The following is a 27,635-nucleotide window of genomic DNA, read 5'->3' on the forward strand; positions in this document are numbered from 1 at the left end:
ACCACTAGATCTAGACATATGAGGAAGTAAGCCTGAACCTGCTGGCAGCCATCTTGTCACCATGAAGGGCCTCAAAGTGCAACCAACAAGAGAAATGCAGAACAGAGGAATGACAAAAAATCAAGTCCTCATATTGTCTGAGTCCCTTGATTCATCTGCGTCTAGATAGAGCTGGTGCCCTTGGAGTTCTCAGCTAGGTGAAACTTTTTGTCTGACATCAGCCGGGGCTAGTTTTTTTGTTATTTGCAACTGAGCAGGTGCTCACCAAAGCAACCAGGGAAAATAAGGAAGCTAAAGGCAGAGGGCAGAGCGCATCTATAGTATTAAAGCCTGTAGAGTCCCATGAGTTTGCTCTAGGGCCCCAAGGCCCCATTCAATTCTCCTTTTATTAATGTAAGTGTATGAATGACAGTGTTACACCGAGGAAGTCTGCTTATAGAGTACATGTTGGCTGTGTGGTTTAGTGGAAGGGGCATGGGCTTTGGACAGGAAAGAGTGGTGAAAATAAGTGCTACAGTTTTCCAACTACTTGACCCAATGATAAGTTTCTAAGCCTCAGTCTCATCTGTACAAGGACCGTCGGGAAGATTAAATGAGATTACATGCGTACAGTAATTGACCGAGATGCCCAATAAATGTCTATTTCACAGGCAAATTTACCTTTTACAGCTTTACTTTCATCTAACCTACTCATCTTACAGTGCATAAAGCAATGCCTACTTTACCCATTCTTGCCTTAAATTATTCATTAATTCATCAATTTTAGTCTCCAGTGAATTTCTATGAATAACCTTAGTTTTCCATTTAAATTTCACATACATACCCATGAGATGCAAAGTAAAGAGTCTACAAGCTTTTGGGGGGCAGGATTTAAGCTTTGAAACCTTTCTTCTCCCAAGAGATTTCCAGGAATGTAATGCAGCTTAGAACATGGCCAATCTGGACAGTGTCATCTTCTGCACGCTGGGAAGATTACTGAGACATTTGTACGAACAGTAAAAATTTTTGAGAAATCATTGAAATAACCTTTAAAAATTCTTGTGGGGAAAAAGATGGTTTGTAATCAAGAACATACATTTCATAAATGACCATGAACAAAATTAAATTTTTTTTAAAAAATTAAAGTATAGTTGATTTACAGTAATATATTAATTTTAGGTGTACAATGTGGTGATTTAATATTTTTAGATTATACTCCATTTAAAGTGTTATAAAATAATGTCTATATTTCCCTGTGCTGTACAATACATCCTTGTAGCTTATTTATTTTCTACATAGTAGTTGGTGGCTAGTCTGAATCTGCCCCATGACGTGCTCTCTTATCTCAGTAGGGGCTACAAACTGAGGTTCTATAATTTCTGTTTGCTTATTCTTTGAAAGGCAAATACTTTTATTTTCCTATAGGGGGTCTTTCAAACAACTTTAGGCATTTTCTATTGAAGTCCCTGAAACAAGAGTGGAAGTCAGTATTTTCCAGTTCTAAGAATTAAAGGAATATGTCACAGATGTTATCATTTGGGATTAGATTGTTCTTTACCTGCTGGTGTTTTAAGTGTACTTATAGATGATTTAAGTATCTAGGACTGTCAGAGGCATGGAGGAACGATGATTGAGAAATATCAAGTGGTGTGGGAGCAAAGAGAAGAAAATAAAGAAACTCACAGAACTTTTTAAATAGACTTTCCAATCTGTATCTCCTTAGTTTCCTGGGCTCTAATCTTTAATTCCTATTTTTATTTTATTATTGTGTTGAGTAGAGAGCAGGAGGTAGGGCAAACATCTATTTGACTCACCAATTCCTAACACTCTGTCAATCCTTTGTATAACCAGACACCGATAAAAAGACATTAAACACATTAAATTACAAGTACATGAAATCAGTCTTTGCAGCTGTGCTCAAACTAGTGGACATAATAGTTCAAAAATTCTGTAGAAGGGAAAGCATAAGGATCTGTAGATTTCCCCATATTGGTTACTTATAATTAATTCTTTCCAATATAGCCAAAGTGACAAAGTTCTGTTTGCTTTTTTCTCCCTCTAGGCACTCTTTGGCAGATTTTTGCTATAATTTTCTTTGAGCATATTGCCATAACAATTCATTGCCTCTTTTTTGTTTGCTTGCCTGGATTTCCCTTAAAGCTGGAGGTTTCTTGAAGGTAGGGACTAATCTTGGTCACCATTGCATTTTTAGCAGTTCCAGCAACACGGCTGGTATGTGGTGGGTACTCAATATATAAGTGTTGACTGAGTGAAGGAGGGCAATAAATACTTGCTAAACTAAATTGAGCACAGAAGAGTTGATATTTTAATTTTCTTGTGCTGCAGGATATATTCATCATGACAATAACAATATGTGCCACTAGATAGATATGGATGCTAAAAAGGAATTCTCATCAGCCATTTTTCAACATTTCACTAAAAAATGTTGGCATCTCTTCTCCCAAGAATTACTTTGAAATGGGTTCCTTCTTTCCCTCCTCCTTTCATCTCTTCCTTCCTTCCTTCAAGTTGGCCCTGGGGCATGGTGTTTCCCAAATCTATTAACATGCCAGATCCCCTAATCTTTAATAAATATTGTCATTAACATTCTAACCACAATTTTTACTTGTTAGGTGCACAAGTACTTACAAAATCAAAAATAGCCTTAAGAATCATTTGATTGGCACTCAAACACCTAGTGGCATATAAAAACAAATTAAATTCTATAAAATACTTGTCATAAAAATGTACAAGCATTCCTGTTAAATAAAAACAAATCAACAAATACCCGTGGGATATCACACAGAATATGTATTTCTTTAGTTTGAAACATGGGTCCCCTGAGAGTAGCAAAGCTGTGTTGTAGTCCTGGCTCTTTCTGCTTAGTCTTTGAAGATTTCACCTTCACTTGTCATCCTTGGGTTTTTCTTCAAGTACGAAATCAAAGATTTATATCAAATAATTTCCAAGGTCTCTTTCAGTTTTAAAATTCTATTTTTCCTATGATTTGCAATTTTCTCTAGAAAGTAACTGGGGAAAAATTTATTTATAGAGTCTGCTGTCCAGCCCTCTTCTTAGAACTATATTTATTCTATAATGGGTCTTTACCTGTATCCACACTGTCACCATATTGTTTTACATATATTAATAGTTTCTCTGAGGACTTAGATGTAACATCACTTTGCCCCTTGCATTTTTTTTTTTTAAAGTCAAACCCTGTTTAAAGGTATTAGAGTTTCTTTTCCCTCTAAAGGATTTAGCTCTAAGTTCCTTGGATGCTTGAAGAATGCTGAGACATAGGGAAAATCAGCTCCATTTCTATTCTTTACAACCATGCTACAAAGAAAAGTAATCATATCACGAGTATTCATTTGTACAGCCAAGATTTTTTCTTAGGTCTCTCTTCAACAAGAGTGAAATAGTCAAAGTTTACATTTTACTTCAATGTAGGAAATTTTAAGAAGCTGAAATGAATAAAGAGTAGTTTTAGAAAATTTATTATTTTGTCCTAATACCTTCCAAGGTGATATTTTGCTTTCAGTTTTCCCTGAGGAAACAGAGATCTCAAATGCTATTACATTTTCTTTTCATACTCCCATATACATTGTACCCATGATACTTTAAGAGCTTTTAGTGAGGAAGTATGACTCTGAAGCAGACCCACTTCTCATGTGGGGTTGTAGTTGACTGCATTGGTTACACTGGAGCTAACTGGTCATTCCTGACTCTTTGATAGCATCATTAGCACAAAATGTATGGGGTTTTCTTAGCTTTACCATATTTTGTGTACTTTTCATCATTGGGTAATTCAGTAGTAAAATGCAATCATTTGATGTTTTGTAATAGTTACAGTAACAGATGTTTTAAAAATGGTTATAGTTTGTACTGAAATATTTATTAAAATTTTATTTATTTAAAATACTTAAACCAAGATCTGAGAGTGTCTTTCAATAAAAAGAAAATGCTTCTTTGGTAATACTTTTAAGTAAAGAAAAATTGGATACCTTTAACGAAGTTTAACTTGGTAATATTAAGTTTTAAAAAGCTCGTATCTTCAACATCTAAGAAGGGGTTTGTAAGCCACCAAAATAATACAGCTTCTAAAAAGTCCAAAAGTTTTATTGCTAAGTCAGCAACCATGTACTCTGTTTGGTGGTTTGTCAAATGGAGCAGTTTCCTCCTCTGAGGCTTCCTTCAGATTTCTGAATCTCTGGGCCCCCTTCTCTTCTACTACAGATTCTTGTTCTTAGTGTTTGGCATTAATCTGAGTAACAAAATTACCCACTTTATATTCTTTTCATTTTATCACTTTCATTCTTGCAATATAAATTTTCTTTCCCTGCTGATCTACAGAAAATCTCTTTTAAGATTCTACTAGTCAGCTAAATCTTTTAAGGTGGTAAGTTAGAAATGTTTTAATATTCTCAGCTGGAAAGCACGATTAGATAATCCATTATTAAATGTCCTATTTCTATTTTATGGTAAATAATAACCACAGCACTACAGAAAGTGAATAGTCCTTGGAATCAGAATCATCTGAATTTGAAAGCTAAATACATCACTTACTGGGTATCTGGCGCATTATTTCACATCCCTAAACCTAATTTCCCTCATTTACATGAGGTAAAATAAAAAAAGAGGTAAAACCTCATAATGTGTTATTAAGAATAGAAATAATTTGTGTAAACTATCTAGCAAAATGGCTAAGACGTAGTAGGTACTCTTATTTATTGAGTGACAACCAATTGTCAGTTATTGAGAGGGCAATGGATATTACTATTTTAATTTGTTTAACTATGAATTGCTCAGCACTGTTTTGACGGGTAGAGATTGTACAAGCGTGGGTCTCTGTTGAAAAATACAAGTTATGAAATTAAACTATGCTTTTCCAGTTATGTACAAGGTAGAGTAATTGAGAAGATTTACACGCCCACTAGAAATCATGAAAAACAAATACAATATGTGAAACAATCATTTTCAAGACACTGGATATTGGGCAAAGAAGGACAGTTACCCCTGAAAAAAGGGAAGCAAATAAGGGGACTTCTGTGATTGCCCTATGTTTCTGCCTTGGGAATTTCTAGTTCATAGTTCTGGGTAGTGAAACCCTGGTGACTCCCCAGTGTTGAGGAAACAGAGCTAAGGTTTTGTGGAGAGCAAGGCACCTTGAGTTTGCAGGACAGAGTACTGGTGAGGGGACAGCTGCCCAGAGACAGAACTCCAGAGACCTGCAGATGGTTTCCGTCAAGCATTCAGCTGAGTACTGATCAGCGTATGCATGTGAGGAAACTACCCAAGGCAGGGAAAGAACTAACAGGGAGTAGGGCTGGGAAAAGTACCATCCCCACCAGCTAGACTGAAAAATCATATGATTAGCAGGGTATTGAGTCCAGTAGTCAATAATTTTTACCTTAGTAGGGAAATAATTAGTCCTGGACTAAGCACTGTTCTAATCCTGCTGAACAATTCTTAAAAGCCAGATGTAAAAGGAAGAAAATATTTCCAAGTAACTTAACTTTGTACTGCAGCAAATCTCAAAAATATTTATAGAAATGCAAAATGTCCAGCACTTAACAAAGTAAAAATTACAATGTCTGACATTTCAATAACAAGAGAAAGAAAAACAGAAAGGATCTAGAGCTAGCACCTATTAGAATAAGCAGGAAAAAATAAGTTATAACTTTTTTCCATATATTAAAAAAAAAGAAGCCAGGAATGCAAAACCAAAACCAACAACAAAAAAAATCTACCCTCTAGAAATGAAAAGTACGAAGTGCGAATATACTAGATATGGTTATTGTCAGATTAGATAATGCAGAAGAAATGATTAGTAAGTTTTAAGATGTTAACAGTAGAAGCTATACAAAATGAAAATCAAACAGAATGGAGAATCAGGAAAGGTGAATAGAGCATGATATGTGAAACAATTTTTGGCAGCCTAATACATGTTTAATTCGGGTTCCCAAAGGTAGGGGACAGAAAAAAAATATTTGAAGAAATAAAGGCTGAAATTTTTCCAAATTTGGACGAAACTATAAATCCACAGAAGTTATTGAAGCACAAGCATAAGAAACACTAAGAAAACTATGTCGAGATATATAACAATCACATTGCACAAAAACAGTGGTAAAAGTGGTGAGGGGATGGGGTTGGAGGGAAACATGTTCACAGGAATGAAGATAACAGCTGACAGCTTGTCCGAACAAAAAATGCAAGGGAAAATACAGTGGAGCAACATCTTCAAAGTACTGGAAAAAAAAACCCCAAACTCGTCAACCAACAATTCTATAGACCACTAATGATGATCAGATTGGATTAAAAAGCAACACCCAATCTTATTCTGCTTACAAGAAAAGGACTTCAGATATACAAACAGAAATAGATAAAAGTAGAATGACAGAACAAGATACAGTATCTAACACTAAACAAAAGGAAGCTGGATTAGCTATATTAATGTCAGCACAAAGTAGATTACTGAGCGAAGAATATAAAGGCATGAAGAATGTCATTTAATAATTAGAAGTCAATTTATGAAGAGGTCATAATAAATCCTAAATATTGATATACATAATAAAAGAGTTTCAAAGTATATGTTACAAAGCTGATAAAACTGCTAGAAGAAATAGACAGGTCCAAGTATAGTCAGAGGTTTCAATACCCCTCTCTCAATAATTAATAGAACAAACTAGACAGAATAGCAATAAGAATATGAAAGACAACACTATCAATCAACTTGGCTTAATTAATAGCTATAGAATCCATACTCAAAAACAGCAGAATATATATTCCTTACAGGCACACATGGAATATTTCCAAGATAGAATGTATTCTTGGCCATAAAACAGGTCTCATTAAAAATTAAAAAAATTGAGTAATAAACACATGTTCTTTCATCTTTGTGAAATTAAATCTGAAATCAATAACATAGATACCTGGGAAATATCCAATATTTGGAAACAAATTAGCACATTCTAGATAACCTATGATTCAGAGAAAAAATTAAAAAGAACATCAGGAAGTATTCTAAATTTAATAAATGTGTGAACACAACATATGAAAATTGGCAGGTGATGCTAAAGTAGAACTTGGAGTGTTTATAGAAACACCTGTATTAGGAAAGGAGAAAGGTATCAAATTTATTATGTCAGATCCTACCTTAAGAAATTAGAAGAGCAAATTAAACCCAAAGGAAGTAGAAGAAAGGAAACAATGAGTAGAACAGATATCAATGAAATATAAGAGAGGAAATATTAGAGAAAATCAGTGAACCCCAAAGTTGGTTTTTTGAGAAAATAAAATTGATAAACATTTAACTAGACTAATTGGAAAAAAAGTAGAAAGGATAAATTATCAATATCAGAAATAAGAAAGATTAAATACCTACAGAATTTGAAGATATTAAAGAATTCTAAAGGAATATTAACAATCTTATGATTACAAATTCAGAAACTTAGATGAAATGGTATATTCCTTGAAGACACAAATTTCCAGTGATAAGATGAAATAACCCAATCACCCTACATCTATTAAATAACTTTGTGTTAAAAACCTTTCCACAGAGAAACCTGCAGCTGATAAAACTTCATAAGTCATTGGTGAATTCTGCCAAACATATAAGGGAAAATTAATACTAATTCTACAAACTTTTCCAGAAAATTAAAAAGACAGACTATTTTCCTAACTCACTCTATGTGGTCAGCAATACGTTGATACCCAAACCTAACAAAGACATTATAAGAACAGAAATCTACAGATTAATATGCCTCATAAACTTATATAAAAAAAATTTAAACACAAATTTAGCAAATAAAATCCAACAACATTTAAAAAGGATAGTACTTCATGACCAAATGAAGTTTACCTGAGAAATGGAAGGTTGGCTTAATATTTAAAAATAATCAATGTAATTCACTATATTTATAATTATAAAAGAAAATCACATGATCATCTCTGTAGATACTGAAAAACTCTTAACAAAACTCAGTCTCCATCCCTGATAAAATCTCTTGGCAAAGTAGGAATAGAAAGGGAGTTCCTCAGCCTGATATAGGCATCTGTGAAATAGCTCCAGGTAAAAGCACATTTAATTGGGAAAGACTGAATGAGTTTTATTCCATATCTGAAAAGCACAAGGATATATGGTTTTAGCACTTCTATTCAATACCATTTAAGATATTCTAGCAAGTGTAATAAGATAGAAAAAGAGAACTAAAAGGCATTCAGATTGGTAAGAAAGGAATGGAACTGTCTTTGCTGGTAACGTGCTTGTTTATGTAGAAATTCCAATGGAATCTACAAAAAAACCAAAAACAAAAAAACCCCTAGATTTAATAATTGAGTTTAACAACGTTTCAGGATCCAAAATCCATATCCAACTATCAATTTTATTTCTATATGTTAGCAAATAATAAGATTTAAAAAAATGTATACTAACTACAGTAGCATTAAAAAAAGAAAATACTTTGGAATAAAACTGATCAAAACACTGATGAGAGAAATTAAAGAACTAAATAGAGATAATCATGTTCATAAATTGGGAGACTCAATACTGATAAAATGTCAATTCTCCTCAAATTGATGTAAAATATTCAATGTAATGCCAATCAAAACAGACTTTTTCTTTTGTAGAAACTGATAAACTGATACTAAAATTCAGAAAGAAATCCAAAGGAAATAGACTAGCCAAAATAACCTTAGTGGAACGGAATGGAGAGTTCAGAAATAGATGAAAATGTATATAGGCATAAATAGACAACTGATTTTTAGCAAATGTACAAATACAGTTCAGTGGAGAAAAAATAGTCTTTTTAACAAATGGTATTAAAACAACTGGATATCCATATTAAAAAAAATTCAATTCCTTGCATCATATTCACAGTATAATGCAAAATGAATCATCATTCTAAATGTCAAATCTAAAATATTTCTAGAAGAAAACAGGAAAAATACTTTTGACTCTGGGTTAGGCCAAGATTTCTTCGTTACAACACTAAAAGCAAAATTTATAAAAGAAAACATAAATTGGAATTTGTCATAATTAAAAACTTTTGCTCTTCAAATGACACTGTTAAGGGGATGAAAAGAGATACCACAGACTGGAAGAAAATATTTGCAAATCATGTGTCTAATAAAGAACTTGTCTCTAGAACATATAAAGAACTCTGGAAACTCAATAATACAGAAACAAAAACCCAACTTTAAAAAACTGGCCAATGATTTGAACAGACATTTCTCTAAAGCAGATATACAGATGGAAAATTAGCATATGAAAAGACGCTCAACATCACTAGCCATTAGAAAAATGCAATTTAAAACCATAATAGAATAATAATACACTTCTATTAGAGTAGCCAAAATTAAACAGGACTGGTGATCCCAAGCACTGATGACAGGTACAGGAATTGGCATTCTCACACATTTTTGATGCAAATTTCAAATAATACAGCCACTCTGAAACAGTTTGGCATTAAAGAAAAAATAGTGAAATATACACATACCATATGATCTAGTATTCCACTTCTAGGTATTTTCACAATAGAAAATAAAGCATATATCCATAAAAAGACTTGTGCGAGAATGTTTGACAGCTTTATTTGTAATAATCAAAAACTGGAAACAGTCCAATGTCCATCAACAAGTGAATGGATAAATTATATGGTGGTATATCTATATAACTGAGTACCATTCGGAAATAAAGAAGGAATGAACTAGAATACACGCTACATGGATGAATTTCAAAATAATCATGCTGAATGAAAGAATTCAGACAAGAGAGTACATACTGAACAATTACATGTATACCAAGTTCTAAGAAATGCAAATTTATGTATAATGACAGAAAGCAGAACAGAGGTTGCCGGGGATGGGATGGGGCAGAGAGAAGAGCTAAAGGGAAGGATTACAAAGGAACATGAGGAAAGTTTTGGGAGTGATAGGTATGGGCACTTCCCCGACTACAATAGTAGTTTCACAGGTATACATATGTCAAAACATCAAATTGTACACTTAAAAAATGTGGAGTTCATTTTATGTCAGTTAGACCTTGACACAGCTATTTAAAGGGATTAAAATATTCTTAAATATATTTATGACTTATAAAATGTTAATTGTTATCATAACTTAAATTCAGAAAATAATTTACTTGAAACAATCACTTCATAGCAGATCAGTGTCTCACGTTGCCTTTCCTTTCATTACTGTGCCTTCCGTAGTGACTTTTGCTGCCTTTAAAAATCAGTTGAATTTCGTTCTCAATGATCACGGCTTTGTTATTAAGAAATCTCTTTGGGTGTGACCATTCTTGACAGCTTCCCTTGAATATCATCTTCCTGGTATGTCCCACCTACATCACTTCTAGGCCCTGGGGGACCTGCATTTGCCCCTATTGGGGTTTACCATTCCTGGATCCTCTCCAACCTAAGTGCCCTTGCTTTGACTCCAGGGCGTTTTGTGTCTAACCCTTCCAGCCTTGTCTTACTTCTTGTCCTGGTATAACATTATCTCTGATACCACTGACTAACAGTTATTCACCTTTTACTCCCCTAGCTTCCCCCAACACACACATCCTTTATTTGAAAGAGAACAGACTCCCTAACAGACACCTGCGAAGAAGTCCATGGTTCTCAAACTTTGAGCGTCAGAATCACCTAGAAGGCTTGTTAAGGCACAGAATGTTGGGTCCCACTCCCAGGATTTCTGATTCTGTAGATTTGGGATGGGCTCAGAAATGTGCATTTCTGACTAGTTTCTAGATAATGGTGATGTTGCTGGCCCAGGGCTACTTTGAGAACAACTGGTTAGACACTATGGCTTTGAAGTTGGATAGAGCATGGTTCAAATCCCAGCTGTATATCGGACGGTAATTTATATACTTTAGTCTCAGTTTCCTCCCCTGCAATAAATGAAAGCTAGTGCTTCTCTTAGTAGTTAGGTTAATTATTATTATTAGATCAGTCACTGAGGAAATATATGAAAAGGCAACTATATCCCTCAACATGCACCACAGCAGACATGTCGGTTCATTTCAACCTCCCAGCGTTCATGGCTCCCTCTCTCATCCTAAAGGCACCTGTGTCAGGCGTTCTCTCTTTCTCTGGTCCAGTACCTTCCTACGGTTTCCCTGTTATCCCGGGTTTACTCTTCCCCACACTTAAACTAACTGGGCCTATGTTTGATGATCTAGTCATCTGATAAACCCAAGAAAAATATATGTAACTTAATTGGTGTCATTCATACCTGAGGTACTAGCTATTTTTCTCAAGTTTTTAGTGACATTAATTATGAAAAATTTTAAAATAAAAGAAATTATGAGCATGAAAGCATGTATGAATGTATATGTGGGCATGTACGTTGGCGGGCTAGAAGGGGCACTATTTTTGATGGGTTGAACAGCTTTCGGTACATCTCAGATGACATTGCATGGTGGCTGATTACTTCACTGAGGTTAGGAATCTGACTATTGCATTTACTGGGAGTTAAAACAGAATCCAGTTAAGTTTTTGGCCATCCACCTGGCTTGAGAGGCTCGCGCGCCCTCCTCTACACTGCAGTTTTCTTCCTTTGCTGCTGCGTACTGTCATCTATCTCCATTCTTAAAGAAATCATCAAATCAAATCAAATCAAAGCGGGTAGGATAAAACAGACACGGAGAATCCCACATCTTAAACACAGGCCATCAGCCCCTGGTGCCCTGTATCTTCCCTCTGTTTTAAATCCCAACACAGAAAGTTGGAATGAGCAGGCTTTTAAGATTTGGATACAACACTGCCACCTATTTTGTTATTTAATGTTGTTGGAAACTAACAGCTTTGCCTTCCAGAAGGCAGGTATGTTGCCTCATGGACCTTTCTGCAGAACGCATAAAAGTGATGGGTGAAAGGAGGAGAGGACTCAGGCCTGGCTAGTTACTACCCTGACCAGCAGCAGCATTTATGGCTGCTCATTGCCATCACCTTGTACAAATGAAGCTAGTGCAAGCAAAATAAGTATGCATGCAGGAACTTCCCATTTCCTTTTTCTCAATTGAGGGGCATCCAACCATAAATATGTTTCAAAAGAGGTTAACATTTCTGATAGTTTGATTTGAAGCAGCTCAGAGCTCCATTTAAACATCAGAGGTCTTACTGCAAGGGCTTCCTACCTGAGCCTCAGCCATCCTTAGAGAGTTTCCCAACCACTATATGCCAGAAAAGATATTGGTTAGCAAGTTTCCTTGGTCCCTGTTTTATGCCATATTTCTGATATCTTTTTCGGTTGCACAGTTTGATTTCTAAAATTAAATATTATCCCCTGCAATCAGTTCTCCCTCTGCCCTGATATCAAGTCCCATTTTCCGACTCTGTTTACCAAATACTGACAAATCACATATTCACTCAATGCTCGAGGCTTCCTTAACTCGTAAATAGTCCAATCCCTATTGTTAGATGAAATATATCATTGTAGATAATACTGGCTAAAGCATTACATTAATTTCGCACCGAAGTGACTCATACGTTACATGCAGTCATTTCTTAAGAAACAGAAGCTTTAGGTGTCCCTAGCAAGGTTATAAAGCAGTAAGATGTCAAGCTGACTCAGTTTCCCCTGGAAACCAGTCTGTCTCTACTAGATCACCTTGATATGCTTCCTGTCAATATATGTACCACTAATCCTAGTGGTAAATTAAAGCAAACTTAATTAGGAAAAGAATCTGATAAGCACCCTCCTTTCCACCACACAATGCCTTCTAAGGTCTCCATTTGAAAGCTCTTCTCTGTGAAATAGAAGACCGAGACTTCTCAAAAGAGAAGCTAAAAGAACGCAAAGAATCAATCTTCTTATTTAATTTTGGCTCTTCCAAAGGCACAATACAGGCGTGCATTCATTCATTTATTCACAAACATATATATGCACCTACAATGTGTTGTAGGTAGTAGGAATACAACAGTGAACAAAAGAGACAAAAATCTTCGCATGAACTTTGTACTTCTGTGAGCAGGGGAGACAAGCAACTAAATAGGTAAAATATATACGATTCAGGTGGCAGTAGGTGTGACGGAGAACTAAAAATCAGAGGCCAGGACTGGAAAGTGGTGACTTGGGGTGTTACCTCTCAGCTCATAGCACCATATGGAGATCAGAGTCCCGGGGATGAGGGGTGACTTGGTGGTCCTGGGCTCCTGGTGGGGTCTGAGCTAAGCAGGGAGAAATCAGTCCTAAGTGTCTCAAGCCCACCGATGAGGATGAGGCTGTGACTGCTGGCCAGGGAGGTGTTAGGATCTTTGCAAGAGGACCCAGAATTCTGGATCCCGTCTTTACCAGTGATGTGGGATGTAGAATCCCAAGAAGTTTGGTCTTATCTGTAAGAAAGGGAATCTGTGCCTAAGAGATGAGTCTGTTAGATGCTCTTGCTTCAGACCTCTGAAACTTCTGAGGAAGATAGAGCAATACCTTCCTTGAGGCCCCCCAGGCTCATCTTGCCCAGTGCTTTAGAAGACATTCAAATTCAAAGCAGGTCAAGGAACACAATTTGCATGGCAACCTTGTTTTGTTTTTGTCTGACCTTGTGCACAAGGTTTACATTAGTAATTAGTGAAGGGGAAAAGAGGTGCCGGTGGTGGATGGACATGGCTTTTCCTGCATCTGAAAAGCCTGAGTTTCTACATGGCAAAGACAATGAGGTAAAGGAGGGAATGCAACTTTCTAACGTGTCTACCTCAGGAAGGAGGTTTGGATGAAGGGAAACTGCCTTACTTTGTGTGTCATCGGTAGTGACCCATTGGTCTCTGGGTGCCTCTGAGAGCTACACGGATGCCTGGACTGTGTGAGCAAGAGCTTGGGGGTCATTGTGGAACGGCAGCCCCATATCCCTGACACGAGCAGTTGTGTTGCTCCCTCAGGGAGGCTCTCCCATGGCCAACGACTCAAGCCTCCCTTAGATAAGACTTGGCAAGACCAAATGCCTTGGCTTTCCCATCAGACCCCGCCCCCCATTCAGTTAACTCTTAGAATCAAATCCAACTCCTAAGGATTGTACAAATGAAGCTAGTGTAAGCAAGATAAGTATGCATGCAAGAACTTCCCATTTCCCTTTTCTCATTTGAGGGCATCCAACTATAAATATGTTAGTGATCCCAGTTGCCCTTTTGCCATCATCCACAGTTCAGAGGTGTTTTGTTAGAGATTACTGTATACAATCCTAGAAGTCAGCACCATTCTATAAAAACATAGTTGAAGAGAAGCTCAAGAATAAGAGAGAAGGTGGGGTTAAGAATAGAAATGCATGGGCAGTTTGGGGAGATTTATTCAACCCTCTGCCAACCTACTGTTTTTGAACCAGATTATCTGTGAGGTTATCTGAATGTGTAAGAATGAGACATTCAGTACATGTGTGTGCATTACCCTTCTTCGGGGCCCGTAGGCTCCCTTTGGGGGTGGTGAGCTGAACATCAGAGTACTACGTAGCACTCGAAGGAGTGAGGTCTACTTCTTAACATATCTCTTCTCAACTAGGAGTGTGTGCTTTGTGGGAGGACCAGACCCAACATTCTAGATGATTACATAGGGAAAACATAGTCCCTAAGCACTTTCTATATGTTAAGGAGAAAAAAGAGAAAAGTTCTCATTTTTGCAGATGTTGGCCTTCTTCCCTTCATTTTCTGAAGGACTGGGGGGCCCCGATAATTAAGTAGAGATGCAATTAGCGGGAAATGAATGTGGCATTAATTTTCATTGTGTCAACTTTGTAAAATAATCTTTTTGAAATCTAATTTGCTGATGAAATGAGAGGGAATCCTGTTGGTTTAAGACAACATAAATAAAAATATTTCCTTTCATACTTTGGAGGAAGCTTTATGGAAGCAATAGGAAATTGTGGCCTATTAAAATAGCTATTTATAATTACTCTGTTTTGACATCTACTTTATACGAATATGATAATTCTGACTTTCAGTTATGAAGTCAATGAAATGCAGGCTTTGAAACTGCCCTTCATAGGGTATGCTTTCATCACAAACTATTTCAGGGGCTCTGTAGCCAATGGATATGTGCAAGTGCCAGAAAATATTTCATCTTCAGTGTGTTTGTTTAATGTCTGTGTTTCATTTGTTACTAATTGTCTCCCTAAGAGGAAGTGAGAAAATATCAAATTAAGGTGAAAGACTTGCATCTAATTTTCAAACTTAAAAGGCTGAGTTTGCAAAATAGCTTCATGAAAATGTAAATGCATAGACTTAAGTGAATACTTTAACAATTACCCTAATAGGTACATAAAATGGGCAATGATGTTTTCCAAATTCTTTACAAAGAATCTCACAGTTAAAGGATTTGAAAGTCAAGTGGTAGAATTATTAGTTGGTTAATTAACTATGGAGTACAAATTATAACAAGGAATCAGTGCAATTTCTAATAAGTGGCATGTCATTGATTATTAAATCATAAAAATAGAAAAAATTTTACATTATCTTTTTAAAGAATTTTTCTATTTTCTCCTTTAAATAGTAATTTTAAATCACAGGGATGATGCAGACTTGTTGTAGGAAATTTAGAAACTAGGGGCTAGCAAAGGGAAAAAAATGTAAAAATCATTCATTAGCCTACTACTATTCAGAGTTATGTGCCATTAACGTTTTGAAGTATTTTCTTCCAGTGTTTTTCTATACATACATTTTCTTTTTAACAAAATTATTTTAAAAATACTGCTTTCTGGCCCACTAGTTTAATTTAATAATATACTCTGAACGTGCATTCTTTTTGTGGAGATGTCCTTAATTTTTCTTCCATGACATCATTTGTAACAATTTTTTAGTAGTTAGTCCATGTAGATATACTATGGTTTTTTAAACAACCTCCTTATTGTCAAATATTTAGGTTTCAGGTTTTCCAAGATTTTGCTATTATAAACAACTCTGTAATAAATACCTCTCTATATAACATGTTTATATTCTTATCTGATTATTTATTTTTGATCAATTTCTAGAAGCCACATTGCTCTATCAAAGGTCCACACACTTTTACTGCCCTTCAGAGAAGATATATTGGTTTACACTCTCATCAGTAGTGCTTGAGAGTGCCTGTTGCATCTTACCTTTCCAAAGTTAATTTTTTAAGAAATTTAAGGATAAAATTATATGTTATCTACTTTTAATTTTTCCTTTTATAAATTCTTTATTTGCATTTATGTTTAGGAAGACCATCCTGATCCTAAGAGTAAGCTAATGTTTATGTTAAAAACAAATCCCTTTATGATCTCATTTTTTAGATTTAGATCTTTAAGCCAACTGATAGTTACTTTTGTATAATGGGTAATACAGGAATGTAATTTCACTTTTGTAAAAAATGATTGACCTTTATTTTTAGAATAACACATTCTTTCATCAGCTACTTGGATGTCACCTTAATTGTATGCTAAATTGTGATATAAATGTGAATTACTTTCTGATTTTCTGTTCTATTTATTGATTTATTTTTGTTCCACTATCACACTGTTTAAAACTATTATATCTTTACATATTATTTTAATATATCTGGTAGATTGAATTCCCCAAACTTACCAAGTACATTCTTTTTTTTTAATTTATTTATTTGTTTATTTTTGGCTGCATTGGGTCTTCGTTGCTTCGCGGGGGCCTTCTCTAGTTCCAGTGAGCAGGGGCTACTCTTCGTTGTGGTACATGTGCTTCTCATTGTGGTGGCTTCTCTTGTTGCGGAGCTCCAGCTCTAGGCGCACGCAGGCTTCAGTAGCTGTGGCACATGGGCTCAGCAGTTAGTTGTGGCGCACGGGCCTAGCTGCCCCGTGGCATGTGGGATCTTCCCGGACCAGGGATCGAACCTGCATCCCCTGCACTGGCAGGTGGATTCCCAGCCACTGCGCCACCAGGGAAGCCCACCAAGTACATTCTTTATCGTGTATTTAAATTTTCCAACTTTTGCCAACTTACAAAAGAAAATTACATTACATGGAAAATTTGATAGATTTCCATTTATCATTAGAAAAATAGCATTCTAACAAATTTCATTTTTCACATTTAGAAATCAGTTATGGCTCCTTACTATTTTAAAAAATAGTTCATAGTAAGGTTTTGTGACTTTTTAATCTCTCTCTCTCTATATATATATCCTCCACACATTAATATCTATTTTAATGTTTTTAAGTAGCCTATTATCTGTTGATTCTGAGTAGATTTCTATTGGTTTCACAGTTTTGAGCCATTTGAAATTAGTTTAAAATGTATTATATGAGAGGAAAAACATAAAGGTAAATAGAAGCTAATAAAATTATAAATCAATAAAAATATTTGAGTATTTAAAGAAAAATTATCTCTTTTGACTGTCAACTAATAGCATGTTAAAAGGAAATTTAAAGTTATTTTTTACAAATTTTCTGATTATTCTTTATTAGTAGTAAATCTGAAGTACAACATAGAAGATGAACGACATTATTTGTCATTTCACACATCTGTAAATAGAAGTGGAATTGCTGAGATGAAAGATATATGTACTTTAATTTTGACATATATTCCTTCCATGGGGATTGTACCAATTCATACATTCACCAGTGATGTGAAAGACTGCCTGTTTTACCACAGGTATCAAACAAAGTAGGTTATTAAATTATAGGATATTTGGCCAATCCATAAGGAAAAAACTGGCATCAAATTTTAATTTGCATTTTCCTTTTAGCAATTTCTTGTATGTTTTAGGAAATTTTGTTTCTTGTGGAATAACTTTTGAAGTTCTTTGCCCATTTTTAAGATTGAGTTGTTGATCTTTTTCCTTATTAGTTTCAAAGAGATCTTTATCTATGAGAGACATTAACCCTTTGTGATATAAGATGATTTTTCCCTTAGTTTTTTATTTGTTTACAGTGGTGTTTTGTTTGCTTTGTGGAGATTTTTTTGTTTGCTTTTAAAATCTAGCCACTTCAGGATTAAAAATCAAATGTCTAGGTTTTCTTTTTGTACTGTTTGGGAAAATAGCTTATATTTAAATCTTTGTTGAATTGAAAGTTTTCTTGAATTATGAAATAATGTAGGACTTTAAAATTATTTTTTTCAGACAACTATCCAGTTGTCCCAACACCATTTCTTCTACAAATTAACTTTCCCCTATTGATTTGAAATACTATTTTATCTATCATGTATCAATTTTCATATGTATGTTAGGTCTGTTTGTGAAGTTTCTTATATTCCATTGATATCTCTGCATCATGTACCAATGCCACAATTTTACTTTCATAATATATGTACCTATACATATATATATGTATATATATATATATATATATATAGAGAGAGAGAGAGAGAGAGAGAGAGAGAGAGAGAGAGAGAGAAAGAGCTCTGTATTCTCATTTTGTACCCTGCTATATTTCTAAATTTTCGTTATAGCAGTTTTTAGTCTATAGTCTTGGGTTTTTCAAGTATACTCTCATATAATATGCAAATGGTAGTAGTTTTGGCTCCTAATTTTTGTCCTCTGAATTCTTTCTTTTCTAATTATACTAGCTAGTTCATATCTACAATCTGACATTTTGAATAATAGTGGACAGCCTTGTCTTGTTCCTGACTTTATCAAGAATGCCTTTAATGTGTACCTATTAAGCATAATTCTGTCTTTTGGGGCTGAGGTCAATATATTTTATATCCACTTAGTCTTATTTTATCAAGAGTTTTAGTCATCTTTATATATGTGTGTGTATATTTAGATAGAAATAATATGATTTTCTCTTGAATTTAGTAATAGGATAAATTATATTAATATAGAGTTCCTAATTTTGAACTATCTTTGTAAACTCCACTTTGTCAGAATGCACAATTATTTTAACCTACTGCTAGATTCTGTTTGCTAACACAAATATACAATCCCTTTCCCACAGTCTCTGAAAACCCAATGTCTTTTCACAATTTTGATACCAAAACTCAGCTGAGATTAAAACCTGACCTGAGACGATGGGAGACTCTATATTTATTCCATCTCCTTAGTATAATTATCATATATTTTCTGGCAGAAGGGTTCATGTGATTGATTGAAGAATGCTGCTCTAGACCCATTGGGTGATATAATATATGATTGGGGATTTTGTATTTTAATAGATCCCCATTACTTTTTCTTAGTTTGTAATCTTTGGTTTGTATCAGTATTGTACTTCAGAAAAAAACTGTTCTTGTCTCTCCTCTGGAAGAGTTTAAATGACATTAGAATTATCTTTTCTTTAAAGGTTTGGTAAAACCTTTTACCTTATAAAAAATAGATTTTTGAAAATTCATTCAGTAAAGAGGCCCATGAAATAAAAAGTCAAAGTTCTCTGCTTCTACCTTCTCACTTCTACTCTTTAATTACTCTTCTGATCACTGGATAACTGTTAAAAATTTGGCGTGTATTCTTACAGAACTTTCCCTATGCTGCATACAAACATAATAAAGGAGGGTTTAAAAAATAAAAAGCAAATTTGTTAGTGAGGTTGAATAATTTTTATATTTTTTGAACATTTGTATTTTGTTTGCGAACTGCCTGTTTGTACTTTTCTGCTGTTTTTATTATCAATCTGTAAAGATTTAATATTTTAAAGAGATTAACTCTTGTCTCCCCTACTTTTACCTTCACACTTTTATTCCCTAAAAGTAATCATTGAATCATTGTTAATATTCTATTGTGTATCCGCACTTGGCTCTTTTCCTATGTACATATAAATGTAATATCTATCAATTTGAAATTATATATCAGTTAAAAATAAAAATGTCTTATATATCACTTAAAATGTACAAATTATATATAGAACACATTACTATATTATGTATAAACTATTTGTAGTCTACTATACACTCCTTGCTTATTTTACACGGCAGTGCAAAATGTTAGGATCTTTTTAAAGGCTGCAATATATTTTCACTACTCCATTGAAGTACTATTACATTTCTCTGACCTTTATGCTCTTAAAATGCAGTGGAAATTTAGTGCATGAATGTGGGACAAAGTACAAAAAGTAGAACTGCTGACTTCAAATTTCTTAAAAGTTGTTCCAACATTTTCTCAACTCTTAGTATCTTTGCTGATTTGAGGTATCATCAATCTCAAATTATTATCAATGCAATATTAGTATCTTATTGTTTTAATTTCTATCACCCTGATCCCTTGTGAGGTTAAGCGTATTTTCATGTATTTATTAGACATTTGGTTTTCTTCTCTGAATTTTCTTTGTATACCCTTTGCCTATTTTCTTCCCTGTGGAATTATTTTTCTCTCTTATTTATTTCAAGGGGCTCTTTGTATATTATATGTGTCAACACAAAGCAGCGTTTTACCCAAGCATCTTTAGAAGGCGTTGGATGGCTCTAAAGTCCTCTCTCTTATTTGTGCACTTCCCATCCCTTTGCTGTCTTCTTTCCATTTACCTTTTGGCTAATCTATTTCCTTCTTTATTTGTATCACTAATAAACTGGAAGAGAGTAAGAGATATGAAATTAAATATTTGAACAGGGGTTATGACAACTTCAGTTTTGTTGAAAAGGATATGAAAACTCCTCATTTAATGTGCATGGACGATTTTGTGGGTGGTTCCTCTCCATTTCAATTTTTCATGAAGTGACTTTTTTTCCGAACCATGAATAATGACTGACTATATATTCCAACGAAAACAGAGAACTCACTGACATACTGACAGATGAAATGTAAAAAAAAAAAAAATGCAGTTAGTCATTTGGTTGATCTAATGATCAAATACTTCACTAGTTAAATGAATGGTCAGTTACCGAATATTTAAAATATTTACATGACACTCCAAAATAGAAATATTTTCTTTAAGTAGGTGCTGTGCTAACCTATTTTTCATATTATAAAAACAAAAAAACCCATAAACAATATTAATTCCCATGGAAAGGACTGGAGCTGAAAGACAGGCCAAAGTAACACAATCTTGGAGGAAGAAAAACAAGCTAGAAATGTTAGATCTTTCAGGAAGGCATTTGGATTGCTAGCTCATGAAGCTATATAGAGAAGGGAGAAGCAGATGCTTAATAAAATTGTTTAAAACAATAAGTTCCTATATCAATCACATAATCCTCCCCAAATAAAAAATTACTTTCCTCCTTCTCCTCCTGTTTCATGTATGCCCAGCCATTCACATCTTTCCTTAACGTTTCTATTGTATTTTATTCAGACTAAATTAATAGACTTTTCTTGGTGCTAAACTAACTTTAATAAGAATGGAGTATTTTTAATGGCTTGGCTATATTTATTGATAACCACTGGAAATTCTTGCTTGAGGTAACCATTGAGACCAAGAAATTAAAACTTTTCTTTCTTTTTTTTTACATCATTAGAGAAAAATTTTAGAAGTATGTCTTCATATTTATTCTTACAAATTATATTATGGAGAATAAAGAGGCTATCATTATCTAGGGATCAGATTACCTTGCACTTTATAATATTAAAAATACTTATTTGTAAGAGCAATTGTTACATTTTTATTGGTAAACTACTGTTTTCTGGGAAAACTTCATATACCTACATATATATCATTGTACTTCCTTTTTTTTTCTTGCTCTAATCTGAGAACAAAGATTTTGATATTAGCTGAATACTGTTTGTGGTAGATTCTGTTGCTTTAAACTTTCATTTTATATCTTTAATGTCTCTTGCTCTTGGCAAGTTATAATTCAGGAAGGCGCAAAAATCAATCTTAGTATGAAGAAAGAGTTTGGCAGCCAAGATAGTCCGCATTTGTGCAAACTAAATTTTTTCAACATTTATGAAGATTTAAGAAAATATAGAAAATATTATAGAACTGTTTACAAATTAGGATCTATTGCCTCTACCTTGAATCCTGAGGGTAGATGTTTATCTTCTTGTTTTTTTTTTCAAAATCTAAGAAAATAGTACAATGCTTTAAAAATAGTTCATACTGGGCAAATGAATCTTGTCATTTAGAATAAGATAGTCTTATCATGTGTTGGAAATTTAAGAAATTGTTCTAGTTATATTCTGTCAGAGTAAACCTCTATTTCCCACCTGGCTCTTCTGCACATGGGTCATCTGTTTCTATTTTTTGAACTAAGAAAGAGTCAGCAAGCATTGGGGCTCAGTCTGCTCACCCAAAAATACTGGTACATGGTCATAAGGATTCTCCAGCAGTCCTCAATATGCTCTTCTTTGACAATGATTATACTTTACTTTTGGGGCATAAGTGACTAATTAGTGGCATTTAATAATAAAAAAGATAACATGTCATAATGTTATATTACATTCAGAATTAGTCTTTGGGCTAATTTTAATTCAGGTTAATTTTTTTTTTTTTTTTTTCTGCGGTAGGCGGGCCTCTCACCATTGTGGCCTCTCCCGCCGCGGAGCACAGGCTCCGGACGCGCAGGCTCAGCGGCCATGGCTCACGGGCCCAGCCGCTCCGCGGCATGTGGTATCTTCCCAGACCCGGGCAAGAACCCGCGTCCCCTACATCGACAGGCGGACTCTCAACCACTGTGCCACCAGGGAAGCCTTAATTCAGGTTAATTTTCCTTATTTAAAAAAGAAAAAAGTTTGCTTGGAAATGGCAAAAGGGAACAGAAGTGGTTGTTTTGTAGTGCTTCATGAACAAAAAATTGGAAAACCTAACATATTTTGTTCTCTCAACATATGTTTTTCAGGAATACGAATGGGTTACTAATTAATTACCTAATTAATTGAACAATTAAAGTTCATTCATTATATATCTTTGTACAAAGAGTTTCATTCTAGGACAGATTTCTACTGTGGCATGTGACAGAAATAGGATAATCTTGGGTGACATAAAATTCAGTGTAACTAGTTTGTAGTGGCTGATTTAACATTTGACATAGACATCAACTCTGGATATACTGTTGGTTTGGGTGGTCAGTACCTAGTATGACGTGGCAGATGCATGTGTAAAACCTGTATTCTAAATATACAGTCTAGCAGTCTTTAATTCTCTGAGTATTCTGAGCACGTCCAGATGAGTTTTTAACTTTCAGTATAGTTTTGCTTACCCTAAATGTGTAACATAGCCAACCAGGGCCTTCCAGGGAAGACAAGATCCTCAAGGACCTGTTTAGACAGTTGTTTCTAGAAAAAAACGGTCTTTAGTCAAAGACTTGTCAATCCTATTTTTAAAGATTGATTAGGTAGCTGATTTTTTCTTCCTCCTGTCCTTGGAGAAAATGAAAAATAACAGGTGCTCTTCTACTTTAGACTAACCGTTCATATACTTGATGACAGTTAGGTCTCCCTGGAGCCTTCTCTTTTCCAGGACAAATTATGCAAACGCCTTCAGTCTGTCCTAATAGGTCCTGTTTTTCAACCATTAAATCATCTTATTTTTCTTCCCTGTATCTTTTCCAGTTTCTTCAATATCCTTTTAAGAATATAAAGTCTTAAATTTGATACCTTTGCATATATTAGATCGGCTTGAACTTCAGGATATTTATCTCCACCTTCTAAGTCAGAGAGATGCTCACTATGACACACGTCAGTTGGATGAGAGGGATAAGAAGAGAAAGAGAAGCCAGGTGTGCAGTAGTATTAGACTCAAGAGATTTACACAATCAGAAATAATAGAAACTGTGCCTGAAGAAATGTCGTAAGAGTTCTTTATAAGTCATTTGAGAAGATACCAAGACACTACAAGTATTATAAAAACAATCAGAGTTGCTTGTGTTTTTTCTTTGGCTAAATAACCTAAATACCTCTTTTCACTAATTATAATTCTGCAAGAGAAAAAGATTAGTAGGTGATCTCACATAATGCCAAATTCTGGACCAAAAAAATGTGTAATAGAGAAGATGAGAGCTGCTAATTCAAGGAAGGGCATAGGGATTCAGCATTACGGTGACCTCAGCTTAATTAAGAGCTAGAACTACTTTTTCAAGCATATATTAATGCCAAGTGGGGACATCTGTGGAATGTTACACAGTGAAGCTTTATTTTTTGGTTGGTATATGACCAGTAGCAAGAGTGTGATTTTGACTTTGCTGTCCTGGGTTAATGGCATTGCATTGTCTTCTCTGCAGCCTCACCTGGATTTTGGGTGATTGGCATGCCATAGTCATTTCAACCTCTCCATCCTATGAGGGCCAAAAGGAACCCATAAACTTATAAGCCAAGTTCCCTTCTATAGCTATTACTCTGAGAGCAGGTTTCCATTGTAATAAAAACCTAGAATAAAAGCCCTAAACTTTCTAGTCTTCCTTACTTCTACTTAAGTGTATGAGTAATTGAATTCTGTAATTCTTTGATAACTTTGAGCCTAAGGTCTTATCTATGCCCAAAGCAAAATACCTGGCATTTATCCTACTCTCTATCCTGGCTTATGCACTAGGAACAGCTTCATAGCCTCCAGAAGAGAGGAAATTCAGTCACTATAAAAAGATGGTACTGCGTTCTTTCCAAAATTCTCCGTATAGATCGACAATAAATAATAGGGACCACAACAAAGTCAGCTTATAAGAGCTTTAATTCTCCAGATGGAAAGCTTCACGACTCACCCATTGCTGGCTTATTTTCACTTTAAGATGGGATAGAAATATTAATTGGCCATGCCCACATTGAAAAACCACAGGCAGATCTTAGAGGGCTTTTGCATTGAATGGTGTGCAGCAGTGGAATATCTGTATTTTGCACTAACCCCTCTTTGAAAGCTAATGCAGTACGGTCTTACCATTTTTGCAGACAGGACAACATTGTTCTGGTTCATAGACTGGGTTGACACACTCAGGAACTGCGCAGTCTGCTACAACACAGTGAACTTCATTGCTGGGCTCACAGCGACACCATTCACATGGAGAGGGCTAGGAACAAATCTAAAATTAGCCCCTTTTCTCCTATAACTTAATGCTTGCACATTCATATGCTGTCAGAAGACAAAACATCAGTGTTTATACTGGCTTTACTGTATCAACTCCATTTACCATGTGTATGATCACTCTTCCCCCATGGAAGGCCACCTGGACATCCAAGCAAAGGTGGGTTGCCATGTGCAGCTCAGGTTGCCATGAGCAACCAGAGTGCTCATGTATGACTTTTCTTATGTCTTATGTTCCTACTTTTCAAAGGAAGGTTTGGACAACAAATATGTCACCTCCTGGTTTGGTTTCCAGATGTACTTATTGCTCTGCCTTCTTCTGGTAAACAGGAATGACACTGGAGCATGTGAAATAAGTTTTTGCCATTTTTCATTTTATTTCCTAAGAAAGAAAAGGATTACTGAGAAACAAGAAAATAGTAAATGGAGCTCCGTACCCTTGGTAGAAACTCCTTTTCAAGCTAACCTAGACTCTAAAGGGTGTTTTTTTCCAATGTGAATTTTAGAGGAGATTGCATTTGGGATCCAAACATCCAGGTACTGCCTCTTGAAAGATTTAGTGAATACCTTTCATCTTGCCTCCTTGCTTTTATGAATGGACTAAAATTGATTGACTTAAAAAGTCACTATTGGACTTCCCTGGTGGCGCAGTGGTTTGAGAGTCCGCCTGCTGATGCAGGGGGCACGGGTTCGTGCCCCGGTCTGGGAAGATCCCACATGCCACGGAGTGGCTGGGCCCATGAGCCACGGCCGCTGAGCCTGCGCGTCCGGAGCCTGTGCTCCGCAACAGGAGAGGCCACAACAGTGAGAGGCCCGCGTACCGCAAAAAAAAAAAAAAAGTCACTATTTAAGAGACACTCTAAAAATGGAATTGAACAGTGATTAATTTAGAGAAAAAAATTAAAAAGCAGAAAATTTTTGTCTTCACAGTACTTACCAACCAAGAATGAGTTTGGGGTTTTGTGTTTCCTTTCTAGAAACTTTCTATACCACAAATAATCCAAAGCAGTGGCCACTCTGTGACTATCTCATCCTTTATACTTTCTAGGTTTCCCTTCTCATAACACAGAAATTGAGAATTCTGGAATGAGAACTTAGAGGTCTCAGAAGTTATACTGGTCTATACTTCTCAAAGCAAGCCATTTGTTCCTGGAAAATTCTGTCTCCAATTCTGTGCCACAGTGCCTCACTTCAAAATTGTGTTAATTAAAGTCCACAGCCTTTATCTCAGTGACTACTGTCCCTAATGCCTGCCAGCTCTTGTTTCTTCATGAGCTCGACAGTTTGGGTAATACCAATGTTTCTTGACTCAGGTGGTCTGTGAGAGTGGAAGCCTTTCAAACTAATTATTTTTAAATTAATTTTCTCTTTGCTTTCTGCTTGAAGAATGATGGTCTAGCTTTCAATGAACTATTTTACTTTCAAATTTAGTAGAAACAAGAGAATTAGCCATAGAATCTGTGGAAGAAATATTGCTATTTCTTAGCATGGTCAGTAAGTTTATTGAAGAGTACAGTTAAGCTCTTCACCATGTGGTTGAGTTGTGTTAAGTATTCCAGAAAAATCTACTGGATCATCCCAAGGGCGGGAAGTTTCCTGAAGCTCCCTCCACTGAAAACCTCAGTAAATTAAGGAAAAGGATTTGTTACCACAACGCATTATTTGACGAAGGGAATTTTAAGTGAGGAAACAGCGTGAGAGGTGGATATTCTAGCTGCTATACTGCCTCTTATTTTGCAAGTCCCATTGTGATATCTTAAATTCCCAAGCACAATTGTCAGAGGTGTCTCCCTGTTCTTGATTAGTCGCAAAGTATTTTTGCACAGCCTTCTGAAGTACAGCAAGGACTTGGCCTGCATTTATTGCTAACATGAGAGAAAAGGGGAGTGGCTAATATTGTTTCTGTACCTTGCTCTTCCACAGCTGGGATTGTTCTTGCTGTTTCCCTTCTAGCTGAAGGAGGGGCTGATCTATGCAACTCTAGTGGACTGATTTTGGCTTAAAATCCCAAAGAGCCCCTAGATTTTCCAATGCAAAATGTCTACCTCAAAGTAACTGTGGTCCTTGAGAAAGATTTGTTGGATTATCAGATTCCCATCACAGACTGAGGAAGAACACCATTCTGACTCAAACAATGTTTTTGAACATTATTAACTACTGGGTATCATGCTAGAGCAATTTCCTTATATCAACTTACTTATTTTTCATAATAACCCTATGAAAGAAGATTTGTTATTATCTCCATCTCATAGATAAGGAAATCGTCTGAGAGAGGTTCAATAGCTTTCCCAGGTCCTGTAGGCAGTAGGAGAAAGGGCAGGATTTGAATCTAGGCATCCTAACTGCTATATGGTACTGCCACGTGATAGCAAGCATGGCTATTCTATGCACTCCCATCTGAGTAGTTTATTGTCCAATGTGTTGTACACTTCTTCAGGCAGACCAGATCCATAGGAATGACCATTAGCAGCTGAATGATTGATTTATAGAGGATAGATACTTCCTGTTAAAGAGAATTTCACTAACTAGGTTAGTTAGTGCATAGATTATTATGGAGCTGTAGAGCTTTTTTAAAAAATTTTTTTAACATCTTTATTGGGGTATAGTTGCTTTACAATGGTGTGTTAGTTTCTGCTTTATAACAAAGTGAATCAGTTATACATATGTTCCCATATCTCTTCCCTCTTGCGTCTCCCTCCCTCCCACCCTCCCTATCCCACCCCCCCCAGGCGGTCACAAAGCACTGAGCTGATATCCCTGTGCTATGCGGCTGCTTCCCACTAGCTATCTACCTTACGTTTGGTAGTGTATATATGTCCATGCCTCTCTCTCGTTGGAGCTGTAGAGCTTTTAAACTTTTTGCAAATGTGAG

The 27,635-nt window shown here is 35.5% G+C and overlaps 1 protein-coding gene across 1 annotated transcript in view; it reads right to left on the reverse strand.

Moving 5' to 3' along the window:
* Positions 1-27,635, reverse strand: part of VWC2L (von Willebrand factor C domain containing 2 like) — a gene marked incomplete at its 3' end in the record, with an annotated part of 149,478 nt that overhangs the window by 101,348 nt on the left and 20,495 nt on the right. The window contains exon 2 of the mRNA XM_082658352.1: positions 24,620-24,749. Coding sequence (XP_082514478.1) covers positions 24,620-24,749 — 130 coding nt within the window. The remainder of the gene's footprint in view (positions 1-24,619; positions 24,750-27,635) is intronic.

Source organism: Grampus griseus (assembly GCF_964374135.1).
Source record: "Grampus griseus genome assembly, chromosome: 7".
Taxonomy (NCBI): domain Eukaryota; kingdom Metazoa; phylum Chordata; class Mammalia; order Artiodactyla; family Delphinidae; genus Grampus; species Grampus griseus.